The sequence below is a fragment of the Lineus longissimus genome, chromosome 6, assembly GCF_910592395.1.
Source record: "Lineus longissimus chromosome 6, tnLinLong1.2, whole genome shotgun sequence".
Taxonomy (NCBI): Eukaryota; Metazoa; Nemertea; class Pilidiophora; order Heteronemertea; family Lineidae; genus Lineus; species Lineus longissimus.
In genome coordinates, this window is record NC_088313.1 from 18184344 (window position 1) to 18205478 (window position 21135).

General features: G+C 41.4%; 1 protein-coding gene across 1 annotated transcript; it reads left to right on the forward strand.

The window, feature by feature from the left end:
- The first annotated feature begins 885 nt into the window (after nt 1-885).
- Nucleotides 886-17655, forward strand: LOC135489617 (uncharacterized). The gene is made up of 5 exons (XM_064775048.1): nt 886-1198; nt 13774-13922; nt 14908-15163; nt 15544-15741; nt 16131-17655. Exons 1-5 carry the CDS (start codon nt 1111-1113, stop codon nt 16331-16333), a joined length of 894 nt encoding a protein of 297 aa, XP_064631118.1. The 5' UTR covers nt 886-1110; the 3' UTR covers nt 16334-17655.
- The last annotated feature ends 3480 nt before the right edge of the window (nt 17656-21135 follow it).

Sequence of the window (21135 nt, forward strand, 5' to 3'; positions counted from 1 at the left end):
TACATCATACAAACTATACCAGCCGGTCCTTTGCAGTCTTCACATTTCACAATATACCAGTTAGATGCCGACCCCATAGATGGCAGATTTGTTGTCGCGGTTGAGCATGGCTCACCGGTGTAACACTTTGATTGTTCTCAATTATTTCAATGTTTCCATACAATAGACGACCTGGAGTGACCATGACTTGTCGACAGGGGAAACACAGAAAAACGTATTATTCAATCTATCTTTCAGCGTTCCCAAACAATGAGGGGTAATATTATACTCCAAAACGAACACCCAAAAACGTTTCACTTGCATCTGGCTTTTAATTTAATTTAATTTATTCGTTGTATTTTGTTAAGTGTGATCGGTGATCTCTCGCTGGAGTTCTAAACCAGGTCGCCCCCGAACCCTGTGATCATCGGGCCCTGTAAGTATCGAGGAAGCAACCTTTGATGCCGAGATTGACCGAACGTATTTTACTGCACTTATATGCACTTCAGAGAGATGTGACATCTTGTCGTGACGTTGACCATTAGTTTTGTCATCGAGTCCTTTTCCGACGTTACCATTGTTTTCCCTTGAGACATTAACCATTGTTTTCCATCTATACGTTTCCCATTGCATTCCCTTGAGACGTTCACCATTGCTTTACTTATAGACACACGGGTCCCATTGCTTTCCCTCGAGACGTTGGCTGCCTTCCTCTCAAAACAAATCATGACGGAACCATTCAGAGGTCCTTAAACGGCATCGCCATCTGACTCAGAACCAGGGAACTAAATTGGAGTTTAAGGCCATGTCCACGTGCCATTGATTGGCAATTCTTTAACTGCTTACCAGTTGACGTCAGTTCATTAGTACCTTTGATACTTCAAACAGATGAAGAGCTTCACCGCTTTTACACCTTTAGTTTCATTGGGATAGTAGTAACCTCTCTCACAGGTACTTCTTGTGGTCTAGCACTCTTTAAACAGTGCTTCACCAGCTCTCGGCCAGTTCTGGGCTTAGTTTCCGTACGCGAGGTCATGGCGCGGTGTGTGCAATTCCGGTCTGGTTTCTTCCGATGGATGTTTTCTTAAGGGCAGGAGTTTGGGTCTAACATTCTGATGGGATGTCGACGGTATGACGTCCGGTAGTGTGGCATTTATTTGGATAGATCTCTGGATACTTATACTCTCCTCTTTCCTTATTGCCACAATGAAGCCTGAAGGTAAGTCAAGTTGAAGCAAGAATATTTTCATTTTAACAGTCGCTATGCTTCGATTGATGGATGAGAGATCCTTTTCGAGTGCCACTAAAAGCATTGTAGGTCTACTACCTGTTCTGTCTCTTACTCTTGAATATACATGTATCACTTATCGTGGTTGATCAGCATCGCAGCAAGCTTTTTATTAACAGTATTGTAACGACACTCTATTGGTATCTCTAAAAGCTGAGCCCACAGAAGATCATTCGTCACCCTGAGTGCATAACTCCTGTCCGGCGGGTGTGGACGCTTTCATCCTTGAAAACAACTTCTCTGTAGGGCCAAAAGCCCGGAACGGTTCAAAGAAGAAGTCGAGATTCAGCAGGATTTGCCCTTCTTCTAGGGTGCCGTATCCACTGCTTTATTAACCAGTAATAAATATTATACTTACTTGAAATTACCAAAACACGGAATTAAAAGTAATCTTTCATCTATAGTTTTCGAGACTTATACGTGACGTTATTGTTCAGAAAGTAGCGAAAGTGTTGATGGTGGAAATTCCTCTCAAAGCATTAAATTCAAAGCATTATTCATGTGATACGTTATGGATCTTAATGCGCTCATGAAGAGAGTAGAGGGGGCGATCTTATAATTGACAATTAATTATTAACAAGGCGTTTATCTTCTCAATTGTCTTCCTGTGATAAATGTCCCATATACTAGTATCTAATTATCTCAGAACATAGTATACTTTTGAATTGCGGAGGTGGTGTTACACATCAGGATGACGATGGGATAGTGGTCTCATAATCGAATCTAAACAAGTGATATGTAATAAGGTAACACCTTTTAGTCAACGGATAATATCAAAACTCGTACTTGGAGATTCCGACAGAAAGCAACACATTCATGGATACCAAGAGATGGCTTGGTAGTTTCCAAAATATCATATGGACATTTTTTAAGGGATGCACCTTTTTGCAATATTCTCGGACCTGTGCCGATGACCTAGATTTCAACTACCACTTCCAAAAAAAATCAGCATATGGAGGTATAGCTGAAAATTGCGTTCAGAGATATAGGCCTACCGGTACATACATACTGTAGAATTTGAACCGCAGTCCCATGATTTCCATCTTGTTGACCATGTCAAACATCATTGCCTCTTGGCGATATTCTCACGTGTAGGTCTATCATAGCCATTCAGAGAACTGATTCAGAAATTAGCAGTTTCTTGGTGAACGTTGGCAACATTAGCATTCAGACATTACTTTTCTGCTTTCGCAATATCGTTAACAACCACATGTATTGCTAATTGCTATGAAATGCAGCATGGGGGAATTTATCTAATGATTACCTCACATGTAGCAGATATTTCATCTTCACCTTTAACCACAAGTTTGTTGATGCTCGCATTCCTAATGCCGATTCATCAGCGTAATTTGTCAGTCGTAAAGTCTCCTACTTAGGACTGACGATAAATCGGCGTGGCATTCCCCATTCGTTATATCCATTCTGGCATATTCTTAACTTGATGAAAAATAATGTTTCTTTCCGAACAACATGTTTATTCCCTGTATGACTTTGGGTGGAGAAAATACGTTGTTATTACCTTTATTGTTGCTATTCGCTAGAGAGAAAGTGACCCGTTTTGTCTGCCGGAATAGGAACTAAGTGCGGGTGTAGTCGATCAGCCTCTGAAGTGTTTGGGTTAGTCTTGCTCCGATGTCCTTTGTCCTGCCCGTCTCTGTAATTCCGCTTTACTCTTCTTTGGATGGGACTGAACAGAATGGTTTCAAATGTTCTTTCCCTCGTCATTTGACAAAAAGAGGAAAATTACCTGTTGTATAGAAAAAAGTTTGAAAGTCATCATATACCGCAAGCTGATGAGCCTATTTAGACATGATGAACAGACCCGAAGCACGATTTTAGAACCGTACTTCCCCCGCACTAGCAACAAATATTCGCCATTAACAGGAAAGACCTGTTTTGCAAATATCACCATCATTAAGAAGGCTTGGGCTCTCATTATAACGACACCAAGTGTTTGCGCAGTGTTTATCCCGGGCGTAACTTTAAGCTTTGGTAACATTTCGGCCTCTTAAGAGCGGACCTCTCGAGAATGCTTTATTACCTCACCCCCGACCCAATAACTCTGGTTGACCGAGACCGTAAAAGTACATTTACTCCTTCCAGGCAGCGGCGAACAGTAGATACTTCAGTAATTGCTCCTCTTCTTGTCCCAAATGGCTGACTTGAAAGGCAAAGCCTAACAAAGCTAACCATGCACTAGACTTGTGCGATGTATTGGCTACACCAATTCAGGCTAGATTCATCTCGGTTAAGATTCAAGCGAGATCCAAGAAAGAAATGTTTGTGATCTTTTGAAATACTTTACTAAAACTTGGTAGTTTTTGAGAGAATCTTTTCAACGATCATCTTTGGCTAAAGTTGGTAGGTTATCTAGTGTATTTCAATTCACATATCGAAGTTTCTGTAAGATGGGAGAATTTTAGAAGATCTCATTACGAAGAATGCATTTTTAGGATCTTAGTGGGAATTGCGAAGTTGGGTTTACTGGTGTCTTCCAATTTTGTGCAGAAGTTTCTCCAAGATGGGCAACAAAGTGATCAGTATACCATGCACCACTTATCGCCGGAATGATGTTCTTGTTCTAACCTAGTGGTGATGGAAATGCTGAATCGATGGGTTCTCCAGTTATGTTTACCTCACTAAAGCTTTCTCACTTCCTTCTCCCCTTGATTGATTGATTCTCGGCCAGACACGTTCACCTTGGTCCCCCATTGCTTCCAAGGCATATTTAATTGAGCGGTCCAATTGAATTAACTAAAATCACCAAAGGTATAGTGAACGTGAGATGTACACTATACCTTAGTGCATCTCTTATGAAGGATGTATCTATATTTTTGTGTACCATTACCGTATTGGTTTCTGACAAGAAACCTTTCTTAAAGAAATCTCTTCAGAAATTGCTATGAAGAAACTGCAATGGCACCTGGAGTCGTACAACCTTTGTTGTCTTTCTGATAAATTGTCCTTTTTTCTTTAGCTTATCATCTGGATTATAAAGGCTTACAGTAAACATGAAAAACAAAGATCGTAGCGTAAGGGACAGGTCTCCCAAATCCCAAGTCCAAGTTCTAAGTCTGTTATCAAAACGGACAAAGTATGCTGGTTGAGTCGAGTCCGATATGCAAGGCTTGCAGTAGTCAGGGGATTTTTTGATGACATCAGAACCAAATCAATCATAAAAACCAGATGAACGCCGATAAGTGCATTGGCCATTGACAAAATGGCTCGAAATCAGGTGACTTAATGTCATCAAGGAACATCCTCCTCTGATGGAATATGGCAGTTTTGTACTCCGTGACCAGTGGCCAAAATGTAACAGAAGAACACATTTCGTGGTCTTAGGTTCGTGAAAAGGTAAAAAAAAGTGACAGGGACAAAATTTTGGCAGATCATATCCGGTAGATACGTTTGACTAATCATTGTCTATCATCTGGTGCACAAGATCATTAGGAGTGGTAATGACTTCAGAAAAAACCCACTCCCTGCAGACATGACAGACTGTCACCGATCGTGTTTTTCATGAGCAGTATCGACGTCGGTGTTGAGTGACAGATCTGATATAAACCAGAGCAAGATAACGTCATGATATTGCGTCTCAGAGCTGACAACATTCGTTACCAGAACTGCATGGGCAGCCTGGGCAGGATCGTCCATCTGACGCATGCAGAAGAAGATTTGGTAAACGGGTTGAAATATCATGCACAACAACGAGAACAACCATGCAAAAGAACACCCTAGAACTCGGTACAATTCTTGGTTTCCTGAGAAACAATATACTGTAAACATGGTAAATAAAAACCTATTGATAGATATCCCTGGTAGGTGGGCTCCAAAACAGTTGTCAGCAGCAATTTCGAGGTACCACTTAGGAGAAGAAAGGTTCCGGGCAGCTTGTCTTGGCAATGATTAACAGCGCTGCGTATTCATCATTGCTTTGGTTGCTAGAAGAGGAACCCAGGGTACTACTCTATACGCAGTGGGCTCCAAGTCGTGGTAACGGACTTACTAACCGCTTCATTCACCGCCAGCGCCATAGAGAAGTTGATGGATTCTACACAGAGTTGCAGAAGGAGATAAATGAGAAACATTTGGAAGAAAGCTGGGCCTCTTGCAGAATCGTTGTACATTAGCCAAAGATAGTTATGAGTGTCTGTTATTTTGAGTAACTGCAGAAAGACATCGGTGATATTGACGTTATGAAATATTCCTGTAACGAGTTGATTTCTCGAAGAGCGCTATTAAAGTGCGTGTGACTTTATTTTTAGAAAATACAGGTAAACTTATTGGAGTCTGATATGACGCAATGAGAAATTTACTGACATCACTCTGTTACAGTTAGCAAAACTGAATGGTTTGATCTGACCAGCTTTTAATTGTAAACGCGCGCAGTAGCAGCAGCCTATGATTCCAATGAAGTCTTGGCTATGTCCACTTACCATTGACTTATTAAATCCGAACAGCACCACATCCTATTGGGAATGCTATCCACTCGTCAGATCATTGGAAGGAACGTAGATATGTTATGAATATTACAAGAATATGGTCAATAATTCTATATGGAGTTGTAACCCGGCATAGCCTTTAGTTAATTATATTGTCCAGTTTCAGACGAGATGGCGCGCCGAGTCAGATAAGATACTCCTCGGGGACGTCAAGCTTGGCAGACAACAGTGGCTAGCAGGGCTGTGGAAATGCCGGCTAGGCAAGGGATATTGGTAGATTAAGATGATCTTTGGGGCCTTGACCTGACCACTGGTCTTATCATTGCCCACTCAAGCAGCGGGACATATATGACAGAATAGCACTAGCAATAGTTTGCTTGCTGATTGAAAATCGAGCAATTGCAAGAATATGAGATTACGTATACTGACGGACTCAAAAGGTGTCCAAAAAATCGATATGAACCCTATCTTTCCAGTTTTTTCCTAGACTTTTAAAGTTCCTTAAAGTTGGCTTGAAAGCAGTCACTGGCTTGCCACCATGTCCTGATGTTTTTTTTCTTCCACGTTCTTTTATACGTAACCATATCATATACCGCCGCGAAAAATTGGCCTGTTCTCTGCAGGTCTCCGGTGGCTCCCAACAGTTTCATCTTCAGTGGTCTTGGCTCCAGAAAATAGCCTTGTCTTCTTTCCATCAAGAAACCAGCAGTACGGTTCCGTCCACGTGCGCACGAATCTGTGCTTTGCCGTTTTGCCGCCAAGACCCCGCCAAATCCACGGGCACAGGGAACAGTTGGGTGGGACCTTAACCTTCAGGTGAGAACGTAAATATTATAAACCTTCAATCGATGTTTGACTGATTTTCTTAAAGTTGGACTGGGATCTCCTTCCTCAGGTTCTTCTATCCTTGGAACGAAGCTTAGTGAAAAGGTCAATGCTGATCACAACACCATCAGGTGTTGTGACACCCTTATGGAAAGGAAAATTGCCTGCAAGTTGTATCTGCCTGAAGTTTGGGGCAAATCTATTCGATACAAGCATGTGGGAGGAACAGAACAATAACAGCTCATTACAATTACTTTTAATTAAAGTTTGACGTAGTTCCTTAAAGCTGATTTCCAATTTTGTAAATATAGACGACTGTACATTGTATAGGTATACGAAAGCTATTCAATGCGAGTCTTTATATAGCGGGAATGGACAATACCTTACATACTATGCCACTGGAGAGAACCTATCTGTACAGCAGTCAAACTAATTCCTCCTGAGGGCTTCGATTACCGTTAAAGGATGGTTTCGCTAGCTTATTCAGTCCATTTTTTTTGTTGTTGGTTTTCCGTTCGCGCTGATTGTCATATTTATTTAGTGTTATTAATTTAAATAACCAATGGCATAATAGCTTGGGGTTATAACTCTCTGGCGTCCACGTAACAAACGTCGTGAGTTCCGAAATGTCATTGATCCTTTAAGAAGAAGCCAACTCTTGCTGGAATCTATGAACCTATCCGTTCTCAAGAATTTCTTTCCGCAATGTTACCGAAGGTGTAGCGTGAATACATTCAGTCATTCCCTGTAATGACCTGGTGCTACTGCGGGCGTCTACAGCTGCTCTTTACTCTCTGATACTCCGTGCGTCTCTAATGAGCCCCCTGCCTCCTATGTTCCATCAGCCATGTCCCGTCCGTAATTTCAGGACGCTACCATTAATTTAACTAGTCACCATAGATCAGCTCCCGGAAGTACTTTTGTCGCTTTCAGCTGCTCGCCTCACTACCCGGTGCAACTCTCTACTCCATGGAGCGGTCTGGCTTCCGGAGCCTGGCGCGGCGACTTACATGTATAGTATATATCGAACAGGCGGTTTGTATGAGATTTGCCTCCTGTGTGGCATTGATTCTGCATGTGCCTTCATGCTTGGGAATCGTGAAAGTCGTGAATCGTGAAAGTGGATAGTAAGATTAGCAAGGTCGACGATTTGGCCTTAGTAGTGTTAAGTAGTGTTAAGCAAATACTAATATTATATACATTTACATTTAAATTATTAATACTATAATATTTATATTTGTATCTTATAAAAGACAATCGTATAAGTTTCGGATCTCATGCCATTCTTAATACATTAAATATTGAAGATGCGTGATACTAAATCAAACTGGGCGTTCTGTCGAAGAAGAAATAGGTCCAGAAGAACTGAAGACTACGATTGGAAAATGGTGTAAAATGTTAGATAAAAAGATGGGTCACCATAAGAAGTAGTCATACATGACGTTCGTTATATCATCCAGCAGTCACTCCAATGAACGAAACAAGCCATACGTTTGAAGGGGACTGGTATATGCGAATACCAAATTTGTGTATTCTTCACAATTTGCAAGAGTGGGGTTTAATGATGGATTTACAACTTCCACAATGACATTCACTCATAAATAATGTGTACCGTTGTTTTTTCTATTTCAAATAGAGTTAAGCATCATCAACCTGTCGCGACTTACACTTTTTAGTGGTATATAGGTGTAATTCATGTCATTGAGTTCAGCTCCCAAGTAGGACATTCCCCCATTCAGTGCCCCATATTGGCATTTGAAGTGTTGCATAAGTATAGCCGTATATAGTTATAAAAAACTATTCGGAGTCTGGCGTTTCCTTGTCATACTGTATTCACTGTTGGCCTCTATTGGCCTTTCCGGAAGTCAATGTCCACGTCCTTTAAGGTCAATGTGCGAAAACTACCCGACGATTTCTTGAAATTTTGGCTTTTCTTAAATCAAATTTTTTGAACCCAAGATGATTTTACCCTGGTATCGAACACTTATCGTTATGGTCAAACATTCAAGATAATGAAAAGTGACAAAGGCCCGAATCTCAGGATGACGTCAATGCTCTTGCTCACTTGTGTCATTGTTGCAGTTATAGTGAGGAAAAAGAACTCACAGCCACCACCAGGACATCATCGAAGATGAAAAGTATTGTTTAAATTTTTGCGGGGAAGGAACGCCCACGGTTGTATATTTGATATACCACTTTTTTTCTTCATTGTCAATTGACATTTGCTCCATAATTGTGCGCTGGAAGGCGTCCATTCCGCAATTAAAGAGAGTGAGGGATACAGAGCCTACGGTTTAGTTCCTAAAAATAATATTTGAGAACTTTTGCTTTCATTTGCCATGGCTTCCTGAAGATAACCTCAGAGAACTAATGCTTTTCATGGCTTCGGTTGTTGGAGGAAGTTTGATGAACCAGCCACCAAAAGATACCAATGTCGTATTACACAGTTTCCAGTATAGGCAAAGCTTGCCTCGTTATTGGTCCCCATTTCGAATATTTGGCGCACGTATACGTTGGAGGATCGGGCATCTGTTTCCGCGTGAGGCTCTCATCATTCCCTGAAAAGGTACAGAAACAAGTTACAGTGGAACCCCGGTCAGCGACCATTCAACCTCGTCCATGAATGGTCGTGTTACCGGGGTTCCACTGTACTTTATTTAAACACAGTTACTGGCATTTGGTAACCGAAACTTAAAAGCAACAGGACGGCCGGGGGCAAAAAGAAGCTGAATATATATTGTTCTTTTTCATGGAAAGATTTTCTGACGATCATTCTGTAGGCACAGCATACTATTTCACTTTTCTTCACGCTGGTAACTTTTCCGTACTTTTGAGTATAACATTTACAGTTGTGTCTGTTTTCACCGGTTGTCATTATTGAGTAAAATTGTTTGTATGGCTATTTTATAAAATTATTATCTAGCAGTCTAAACAAATGCCAATGGTCTTGGTTTAACACACTATGACATTCCTGTGTGGAGGCGGCTACTCGAGACACAGTTCAACAAAGGGCAAGAGTTTTAAATAAATAGAAATGGCAGAGACTTGAACTTCAGGGTAGTGACATTCATCTCCAATTAGATGGAAAGCCATGACAAGTCACTAGATAACCGACTAAAGCAACAGCCAACTAGACTGTTCAGCTATGAGTCATGTGACCTATCGTCTGATCGCGTAGAGTAATTAGTTTTTCGATATCATTCTCCGATTGTCATTCGATTGAACACCACAGACTGGTCGATACAATAATGGGAGAATTCTACTTAGTGAAAATATCCCAGCTAGAGAGACCATGGCTTTTCAAATGGGGGAAACCGAGAAAAAAGTATGTAGCCGTCTTTCAGCGTTCCCCAATAAAAAATGTGAGGAGGCTCCGCAATGCGTGGTCTCAGTGTCTAGTAGGGCTGCTAACCAGATTTTTGTGACGTGTAGACGTGTATTTATACGGATCAATATTAGAACATATACGGATTCGAGAGTATTAGCCAGTGATCGAGGGTATTATTCGAATTCAGAACGAGGATTAACTGGTCTCAAAGATTGATAACATTGATAACGGGTAATAGGGAAAATAATTGGACCTCTGTGTCATGATTCGGATTAACTTATTGGGATTTGTCGTCCGAAGATCATGATCATGACCCAAGGACTCGTTGCAATGGAATGCGCCATGCAACGACGAAAATAAGAGTTTTTAAACTTTGGCATAAGTTGGCGCCATTTGACCGCAGGTTTCTTGCAAAGATAAATTATTCTCAGCAACACTTTCCTATAATACTAGTAAATTTCCTTAAACGGAGCAATAGGCGGGAGTTGGGGGTCCAATTAGTCATCTCCACTAAGTAATTAATATGTATAGGTCCATACATAGTGATACACGATCCTCGTACAAGCGTGGTGGACGTAAAATATAAAACATGCAGTCCCCATTTTTTTGGGCAACACAAATTTCATTTTGTTTTGTGCGCGCATAATTCTACTTTCTTTTTTGAAAGTCTCGCCAGATCAAGACTATTTGACGTATTGATCTCTGTAGCCAATGTGGCAAATATCAGTATAATCATGGCTGAGAAGTGCAGTGCCCTTACTTTTTACACCATTTGTTTTTAATCGTATGCCTGTTTTACATTGGTGGCCCACCTGTTATATTGTGAGACGGAGACATCTACCGCCGACTTTCTGTAACCTAATCTGCCCAACCTGGCTCCTGCCTAAAGCATTCCTAGGGCGAACTTGCTTTCTTGAGTTGAGTTGTTAGTACACAAAGCCCAATGTGTCTCACCATACACTAGCTCATCCCTGGCGTTTAACTAATCACCATCACCATTACTGGCCAACAGTCCGAGACGGGGAAGTAGGCTGGATTGTTCCTGATGGGAGCAGATATTCCTGGCACGCAGAGCCCCTGTCAGCCTACTGCAGTCGATGGAGCCGGTGCCTTTGTTTCCCCTACTTCATTTTCCAATCACGTTTTAGTGTAAGACATTGAAGCATTTCCCTGATATTGCTGAGCAATGTAGTATGTTGTTGTATCGTTGGTCAACGATACGTCTAAACACAGATTGATGACTTGGGATAGTACGGGGCGATGAGGGCACCTCTTCCAATAGTTCTCGGAAGGCATGTGTGTACTGCTGAACGAACCATTGTTCTTTAGTTAGCCTTTGGTATCGAATGCGTTGAATCAGGAAGATACTAGTATGTCAACGACAGTAAGATAATTGATTCCCCTCAGTCATGATAAGAACGATCACAAGATGCATTAAAATGAAATCGTGTTTTCACTGAAACGTTAGGAAAAGGGCCCATATCTCGTAGTTCTGCATTGGTTTATTCAAACCTGTGTACAGAATACGCACATTGGGGAGAATGTTGCTTTTGAAACATGTGGTAGGCTAGATTATCACTTTTGCAGATTTCGAAATCTACTATGTTGTACAAAGCGATGTTGTACACAAGCATGAAAAACCAAATACAATGTATTGTAGCTGTGACATACAAGTGCTTATTTTATGAACAATAACGAACCATGGAGAATCAGCAAAATTTGTAAAAAAAGGCCAACAGTGGCTGTCGAGGATCAACGAATAAGTGATACTTGCATACCATATGAATATTTCTTAAGTATCATTTGCCTTGGCAAATACTTCAAATTTCAATAGAATGTGTGTTGGAGATGCTTTTGGAAAGGTACCAAGGTTATTGAGGTGAAAGACTTTCACACATTTCAAAGTATCATCTGTGAGAAAACTAAAAAACCTTCCGTCTCGTGGCTGGGCGATACCCTCTTAACCTATTTCATCTCACACCTTCGTTCTCTTGGCCAAAGAAAAGTAAGGGTAGTATAGTTACCGCTGCACTTCAGGTTTGAAAGAGGTTTCTTTATTCCTTCTGCACCTGATGGCTCATTACTGAATTTCAGCTAACTAAAAGAACCCTAGAAGTATATGTCTGAGGTGAAATATATTTCTTGACGAAATCTATTTGTTATCACTCGTAAAACAAAGCAATGTTCTTCAGATGTCTACATGTATGGTCACTCTTCATAGCAGTGGTCACGATTTTGTCAGGTTCGATTGTTACAGTTATGTCTATAGCGAGTTTCAGCAAAGAACAAAATATCTCCGGTATGACTTATCCCTATCGATTTTACGTATGATGTAACGTAATTTGTGGAGCGGTCATACGTAAAACCGATACGGATACGTCATACGAGCGTGAAATTCACCCCTGCTGAAACTCCCTATTATTGCATTACTCAAACGTACCCCAGTCCAGACGACCTGTATATGTAATCTGGTGAATGTCGATATAGATGCCGTAAGACTGACTCGAGACCGTACCCAGACAGTACTTGAATGATATATTATATATTTCGTGATTATATTTCATATTTCATTTTTGTTTTTATGCTCTTATAACACTTATAACACTTTCCCATAACATTTAGTCATCTTTTTTGCTCTCTCACATTTCATTGCGGGAGGGTGACCATCGACATTCACAAACACCTGGGTCGACAGTACATGTAGTTTAAATTGGCCTTCTGACCTTATATCAACTTGCCGAAGTTTTTCTGTTGACCTTGTCTTCGATTGTAAAGTCAGAAAGGTGAGCCGCCTTACATATGTTTCAGAATTGGACAAATTGCGAGGGTGGGATGTCGTTGGTTCTACTCTGGATAGAGTACGTTTGCAACGGAACTCTGGTCGAGAGGTAACAGTGGGACGTGCTTGAATGACCTTTTATGATTCAGACCAAACTCCAGCAGCGAGGTCAAGAACAGTAGGTTGGAATTTCTGGTGCAATCGGTTGCTATCAACATGTCCTTCGCTAGGCTGGCGCGTGGTGGGGGCCTTGTATGTATACATGTATATGTTTTCTCGTCGAATATGTGTACGTAAAGTCTAGCTTCTACGCACCAACCAATGTTGTCTGTTTTGAAGTTAATGAGCGAAAAAACTGACCGCTGTAAAGGGAGAACACGACATTAGTTTCGTTGTAAACTAGCCACAGAAACCATTTCTTCCGCAAACAGAATAGTTAGCGCAGGTATTTCTTTCATGAGAAAAGAGAAGAGGATACCCGGCCAATGCTACTATGGGTTCAATTGGAATTCCTGGCGGAGGTTCACAACATAAAGCTACCACAGAAAGAACTACGCAGACAAAAATTGTCCGAAGTTACAACTAAACTCAGACTTACAAAACTGATGCGTGTTAGCCGATTAATCGTAGGAAACTTAATGCAAAGAGTCATGCCATTTGCATTTACCTTACATTTAGCAAAGGAATGTTCCACGATGGTACGCATTGAAAATTACTTGTTTTGTTCAATTGCCAAAGTATTTCTTTCACTGCCGACTGATGGAATAAACTTTTAAAAATCCCCGTGGAACTTGTGGTGTCATAACTGAAAGGGAAAGGTAGAGAACGCTATCTGAGCTCACCTGCTGCCTCTTACTCATTTATACATGCTCTTTCAACCTGCAGACATACTTCGTGTTGTAAACATTGAGCATTGCCGCGGTCACGTACACCATCTTAAAAACTAAGGTTTTTGATCTTTTTTGCTCTATGACATGGTAACATGACCAATGGCGTACTGCTACGCTGCCGCAACGAATCAAGTCAATAAATCAATGTGACAAGAACTAACCATGAACGCCATCACACTAACACCCATAGCGCAGGACACTTTGACCCCTTATTTCACGAACTGTCCTTTTACTCGTTTCAGAAACATTTAAACCGGGACATTCCTTCCAAGTGATAGTCAACAGAACTGACGTATGTAGTAGAAGATCACGTGATCGACCAAGAAAGGTATCAGATAATCCATCACAGCGACCTGGTCGGTCAAAACAGGATTCAGAAACCGCCACCCAGGCAAGAATTTTCATATTTTTATTACATCAGCATCCACATCTTATATTAACATACCGCCAATTAACAATGGTGTTTGCGCCGACGTGGCATTTTAGAGCTGCTAATCTAAGACAAACACCACTGGCAGTAATTACTATCTGTGAACAATAGATTTGAATCCATTTAAGATCCGTTCTGGCTGAATATCATCCTCATATGCCAGAGGCCTAACCTTTCAGATTTCTTACGTTAGCGCGTCACTGCAAGTTAAGTGCAGAAGGGTTTCCTTTCGTAGGGGCATATTGCTAACACCACTCTGAGTGAGGGCGTTTATTTGGTTAAATACCCATAGCAGCTTTTCCCTACTTTACCTTACTTATCCCCCAAGTTGATTTATTCTCCAAGGAAAAGTAAACTGCGATGTTCACAAAATTTCAATTTGGCTGAACGAATCTTTAGACTCCTGCTCTGCCCGGAAACTAGATTTACATATATTGACGATGTCGGATCCATCCTCGCCGACACAGGTAGCAATTTTTGACCCGCACCTTCCACGATGAATAATTCCACGCGCAGCGCGATCGTTTTTCTTGTTGGTGGATTGTGTCACGAAGTTCAATTGCTTTTCAAGCATATGCCCAGCTTTATCAGCAGTCCATTATTTAGGGTTTATCTTGGTACGATAAAGATATGCAAACCTCTTGAAAAACTGTACACTTGTTGAGACACGGTACAGAAAAGTTATTTTTCAGTTATTTTTCTTTTCAGTGAACAAAAGTAGGTTATATGTGATATGCATTATATTATGCCGAGAATTTTTCAGAAAATGCCTTTATAAATATATAATGTATTCATAAAGCTCCACACATACTTGTGCATTAGTTTGACCGGTAAATGTTTTAATCTTCCTTTGTTGTTTTGAGGAGCCGTCCTTCCCTTCAGTCCTTAATAGACCGATGTTATGAGTCTTCAAGTCAATAATGACCATCTTATTGCGTCATTTCAGGGTGTTTTAGATCCAATAATCAACAGATATTCATATTCCTCGATATCAAATCAAAAGAAAAACCGACGGCGGACGAATAGGAAAAATTCAAACCGACGGAACGTGCCTTCAGAAAATTCCCGCAGACGACAGAGAAAAACTCGAAAAGCTCGAAAGAGCCGTCGATCAACAGATACGGACGCTGTAGAGGCGCCAAGTAACCATTGTTTACCTCCAAGCCATTTCGGAGCAATGGACGTCATAGCAAATAAAGATGGTAAGCAGTAACAGAGTCTTTCAGAAGACTCTGGTAGTAATTAGTTTGACTTCCGGTTGTGCGCAGACGATTCCAGACGTCACGCCTCCTCGTCGGAAGTGTCACACTTCCCGTGTCTTTATTCGCCGGGGCGAGGGGTCACTGTTTAAAATTAGCTTTAGCGGTTTAACCTTTAAAAGGCAACTTCATTTCAGTTAAGTTTGAATATGACATGAAACTAGTGATTGAAGTCGAAAGACGTAATTCTAAAACGTTTTGTTTTACGGTAGGTATATGAGGTCTGGCACTGATGACTTTCTAAGGTGCCGATGAGCCCCGTAGATTTTATCCACCAGTCTGCTCCCTTTCCTGACCATGATAAACAACTGGTTCTTTTTCAGGATCAGAAACAAAAATAGAATGCTGTTACCCACGGGGCCATGAAGATAGCAAGGGCTACCTTCAGCTTTGTGCGACGTGTATCGCGACGACCACCCTTCCAAGTGACTTCTACCCCAGGCAGGTGCATGAACACTTGTGCCTGGGAGCAATAGCCAATACGCCCGATAACGAAGGATGTCTTCATCATTCCGATGTGTGTAAGTAGATAACAGCTTCGAACAACTCTCCCTTAGACGGGCATTTCAGAACAAGCCTGCAGACCAACACTACGAACATATAAAACCTATCTCTGAGGGCAGATGCGAGAAGTGCAGATTATCATTTATGGTGTCCTGCAGACAGCACTGTGCCATGTCTGAAGTCCATCAGTGTCAGCAGGTCATCTTCATAGTTCGTTCCAAAAGTAGAAGAAGCAGGTCCCAAAAACCCCCATGCTGTTGGCTCATTTATGATGTTAATAGCCGTAACAACCGCTTCCAGTATGACAATTGACATCAACCAAGCATCTGAATGAGGAAATCCGCATGATTGCTTGGCTAGAAAACAAGTAAACTGTATGCTTTAAGACAATCTGTTCTCGTTACAGGGCACGGAAAGTGTTCACAGCGAACGATATACCACAATGTGTTGAAACGCAATAGGCCTGATGGGTGCCGGATTCGAGTCCGGCGGCGAGGAAAGGTACAGCCGGTTCAGGTAGAGGACTGGACGCTGGATACGTTCCCTATAAGAGATGGTTGTGAATGTAAAATGAATAAACTCTCCATGTTTCATGGGTTACTGAACTGAGCCGGTTTTGAGATTGTAATTATTTGCGAGGAATGTGACCGTGATAGTTCTTTTGGAGGAATTTTGAGTATGACGGGATGGTTGTTAGTCGACGGGTTAAACATGAACTTCGTAAACGAAATCAGACGCAAAATCTTGGCGGAATGGACGGAGTAAGAGCTCACGATGGGGGCATGTGCCAATTCAGCTCCACTTCTGTATATATCCGGCACTCCCCAGCATAATGATAATATTGTTGTTCTACTTCATGCAATGGCCATATCAGAGTGACAGTGGCTTCGCTGGCATCGCATGTATGGTGATGAAGTGAAACAGACTTACGGCTGAATGTGATGCGGCGAATTTGTCAAAGGTTGGGTGAGACACCCCGATTCAGTCACAGAGTAAAAAACGGAGCGAAGTGGTTATCGGGCTGATCTAAGAGCGAGTAGATCGATGGACCACGTTAGTTGGATGCTGGGTTTGGTGGTCTCGGTTTGTTAGCCAGGAGTGTTGACCTAGTAGGCTGAACGAGAATGGTCTTGGTGGACTCGGGAGAATGGTTTAAGTTCTCACTTCGATCTATCGTCACTTTGGGACATAGCTGTTGTCATTGACGCTTTTGGGCCAGAATGCCCCTTTGGTGACTGTCTCTGGACAGTATGGGCTAGCCCTGATATATTATGCATCATATTATGTTACGGTGCCACAACTGTGATTAATGATGTTGGGTGTATTGCGTACATGCTGTATACGTGTATATAGATACACGTTATCAACGTTGGGTCCATAAACAGAGGACGGGAAGATATCATGTCGAAAGGCGGTACGGGCGGGAAAGCATCGGGAAGTTGGTGGGTTACCCGTTCGTCAATAGAATGTAAAATCTGTTTACTCACTGTGCAGTGATGACATGTGCACGTATCTAGCGAAGTAAAATGTCATCTTATGTATAGGCAAGTACAACTTATTGTGGTATTGTGTTCTCTTTCGGATGAATGGATATATAGGTAAAATCAAGTATAGAGTAATCCATACTTGGTAAAATCACTAAAGAAACTAGTAATTTCCAAGGAAATTCTGTTGGACTATCATCGGATAGGACAGTAATAATACTGAGTAGTTCTACGTGTACATGTATAGCAAATGTACAGCAACAATGCTCTTTAGGTGAATATGTTGTACATAGAAGAACACAATGGTCTACGACAATATCTTCAAGTAACTTATTCGAATCGGACGGTAAATTTTTTTTCTTCATTTTTAAGGACGTTCTGATCTCCTATTCTGTATATACGATACTGTCGAATCAATGAAAATAAGAATAAGTTATTTTCTTTAAATTTTGTTTCGTTTCTTTTGATTTGGCTGAAACTGACCTTTCCATCGAACTGCGTTCTTCGTAGTTCTTTGTAAGGGTAATTGCGAAACCAGCTTCATTATGTTCAATGGTTACCCGGTCACCCTCCTCCTTGCCCGATATGGTCTGGCTATATCAACAGCAACTGTATCGCCACCATCTGTCCCACACCCATGAGACACTTATCTTCCTTCTTGTGACCATCATCGATCTAAGTCACGCCATGAGCGTCTCTGTCCATGTTGATTCGCGGGTGGCCATACCACTTCTCGGAAACTTCACGTAATCCTGTTGCTAGGCTGGCTATCACCTTTTTTTCGAATATTGATTGTCATTTGACATGAGAATCAATAAAAAAACGGAGTTTCACGATAGACTTGTCTGATGATACGGGTAAAAATGGCGACAATCATCATGTGATGACCTGCACACTAGTTCTTGAATCTTTCCTCATGTTTCTGTTGTAGTTCCTTTGCCAATATCAAAGGAGCAGAGACCGAATTTCACAATGCTTGCTCAGTTTCTATCAAACCTCAACCGTACAAAATGTGTTAGGTCCGTTGCTCGGGAATAAGACGTGGTAACTGTTACTCCACTTAGGTAGCCAGTGAGATACTCCAATGATGAGAAGCCAGAGAAGCAGCCATTTACCTAATGATGATGAATTGATACTAACTAGGATGGAAATGTTTACTAATCAGTCGATTGCTTCTGATACTGTTCAGGAAACAGGTTACATGGTCCAGTCAACTATCTAAAAGATCAGTGGAAGATAGCAGGAGGCAGATCGCTGCTAGAGCTGCTTAGACAATCCACCTCATGACCTAAGGCGAGGGAAATACTCTAGGAAATAACGGTTTATTGACTTTCGAAACCTTTAAATTAAAGGAGTTCGCCGCTCGTAGTTATCATGCAAACAAATTAGCTGAAACCTGCAACACCGGGAAAAGAAGGTTGGTTCCGCAAGTGCAGTGAATCTTGCGAGATGGATGGTGAAGGAAGCAAATAACACTTTTCATGCAATAAACATTCGAAAAATATCTTCTTTTTTTCATGGTTATGGCCAATACACACGTATGTGGTCATTCAGTACTGTAACCATAAATAAAAACTATTAATTTATTAATGAAATGGCCAGGGCCATTGTGCTCACCTCATGTGGAGGAAAGATGGATAAAGAGCATGGTATTGTGTCATGTAGTGTTAGGTTTGATGTAGGTCCAAGCAATTACAATTTCCCCAAAATGGCCAATTTACAGTACATTCGACCTCTGTGACCTTGAAAAGTAGGTAAAATCAAAGAAGACCCGGGTGACACATTGAATGGTTGTTAGAATTAGATGTACCTATGATATAAAATTGGTGCCAATCGGGCAAGTAATTACTAGGAATAATGGCATTTTGAAGAATTTAGGATTTGGCCCCCTCCCTGGAGGTCAAACGGCAAATCAGATCGCACCAAACTTCGGTACCTGAGATCACCTGACCAATGGGCACATGTGTACTTAATTTGTGATCAATAGTCATTGCAGTTAAGAAAGTGGTGAATCATATTGGACCAAACTTCGGTCCCTGAGATCACCTGACTAAGGGGTAAATGTGTACCAAATTTGGGATCAATAGTCATTGCAGTTTAGAAACGTGCCATCGTTACATCCTAACGGCCAATTCACACCATTTGACCTCTGTGACCTTGAAAAGTAGGTCAAATCAAAAACCCGTATGATATGTGATGTGTCCTTGCTAGGAGTACCTACCATAAATTTTTTATTGAAAACGGATCATTAATAAGAGACATATCACACTTTTTATGTTTTAAGTTTTAGCCCCCTAGTGGCCAAGTCATGAACCAGACCGGACCGAAATTCAGTGTCAGAGTACCTCTGACCTAGGGGGTCATGTGTACAAAGTTTCAAGTTCATAGCACAAGCGGTTAAGAAACGTGCCACACAGGATACGGACGACGACGGACGACGACGACGACGACGACGGACACAGGGCTATCGTATAGACTCCCCTAACGGTGAGCCAAAAAGGAGACCGCGAACTTGACTTCAACGACTTTGTAACGGATACAAACACAATGTACTGTCACAGGACAATGGCACATTAGAATTCTGATCTCTCGCTACTTACCATTGAAAATTGTACGATCACCAGTTAAAAAAAGTGAAGTAGCTTTTCTTTTAAAATCGGTGTTAAACTGCATGGGTGCATTGTTGTACTTGAGGCTTTCGAATTGCATTTTCACAATAGCAAACAATTCAAAATACATCTTCTCTTGTTATTCCATGCAGCATAAAAACAAATGAGTTCCTGTACGTCTTGTGAAGTTTTTTGCAGACCTACATCTAACACTGTAGACCACTTATGATATGTTGGGTTCGGATACATCTCGACCTATCTACGAGAACCTGCACCTGCCGGAACATCTAGGGGCCATTGGCAAAAGCAACTGTATCCAACACTAATCATCATCATAATGATGATATTAGCAGCAATCTTGCAAATTCCTCCTCCTCACAAAACTCATCTCAGACAGAGTCTTTCATGCCGCAGAATATCTCGTCCCAAAGCCTACGGATATTGGTAATATCGTAGTCCTCCACCCTTCCCAAAAACATGCGATCATGGCAGGTCCTGAATGGGCCGGCGGCGGGTACATGTCAGTCCTTAAAGTCGCACTTCTTAGCCGCTACGAGTTGTAATTGTGAAGCCAATGCGCTGCTTCAAAGAGGATTGATATCGTTAGCCGACTGTTGCCAAATAAGTAATCCCATTACGGGTGACTTGAAGATTTCCCGAGGGTGATGGAGGCGGGGGTGGTTTCCCCTTGGCTGGGTAACCGAATGATGAATTGTCAATGTGTGACCGGGATTAGAGAGGAAATCTGCGGCGTACGTGAAATTGGCTCAGGTGCAGAACTGATTTCTCCGATTCAGCAGTTGCTGTCGTTCATTTATTTTCAATGAGAAAACTGAAGATTCACCCTCAACCTACCCTCCATCTATTGGATTTCGCTACAAACAACAAGCAAATGAGGCAGGTTGCCTCAAAAGACTGGTTTAAGAGCATACAATGCAATAATCTTTGTCAAAGTTGATACACTAGGTCTACATCGAATCACATGACAAAGTATGTTTGAGCAAAAGATAATCTTCGAGAACCATATTCAGTCATTGGTTTAACATGTCCGTGGTTACATGGGAATGTTATCTGTGTGGTGTGTTTTTATCTGAAGATTGTTTCTACAAACTTAAGCAGGTCAAGTCATTCTCCAAATCCCACAGGAATATTTTGACAACTTGGTAATAGCTTTAGCAATTTTAATATCATTGTTAAATACTAAATCTCGAATACAGCCTGATCGTTGGTCTATGACATTCCTTTATTCCTTGAGAGTAAAGAAAACAACCACAAATAATTCATTATTCCCTTGGCTCGAGTTATCAAAGCAGATAAA

What these genes read in the sequence shown, in the direction of transcription:
- LOC135489617 (XM_064775048.1), top strand. Translation starts at nt 1,111, where the DNA reads ATGACGTCCGGTAGTGTGGCATTTATTTGGATAGATCTCTGGATACTT. An exon ending in CGTCATAGCAAATAAAGATG is followed by an intron (nt 15,164 to 15,543) that starts GTAAGCAGTAAC and finishes GTTCTTTTTCAG; the next exon opens with GATCAGAAACAAAAATAGAA. An exon ending in TCTTCATCATTCCGATGTGT is followed by an intron (nt 15,742 to 16,130) that starts GTAAGTAGATAA and finishes TTCTCGTTACAG; the next exon opens with GGCACGGAAAGTGTTCACAG.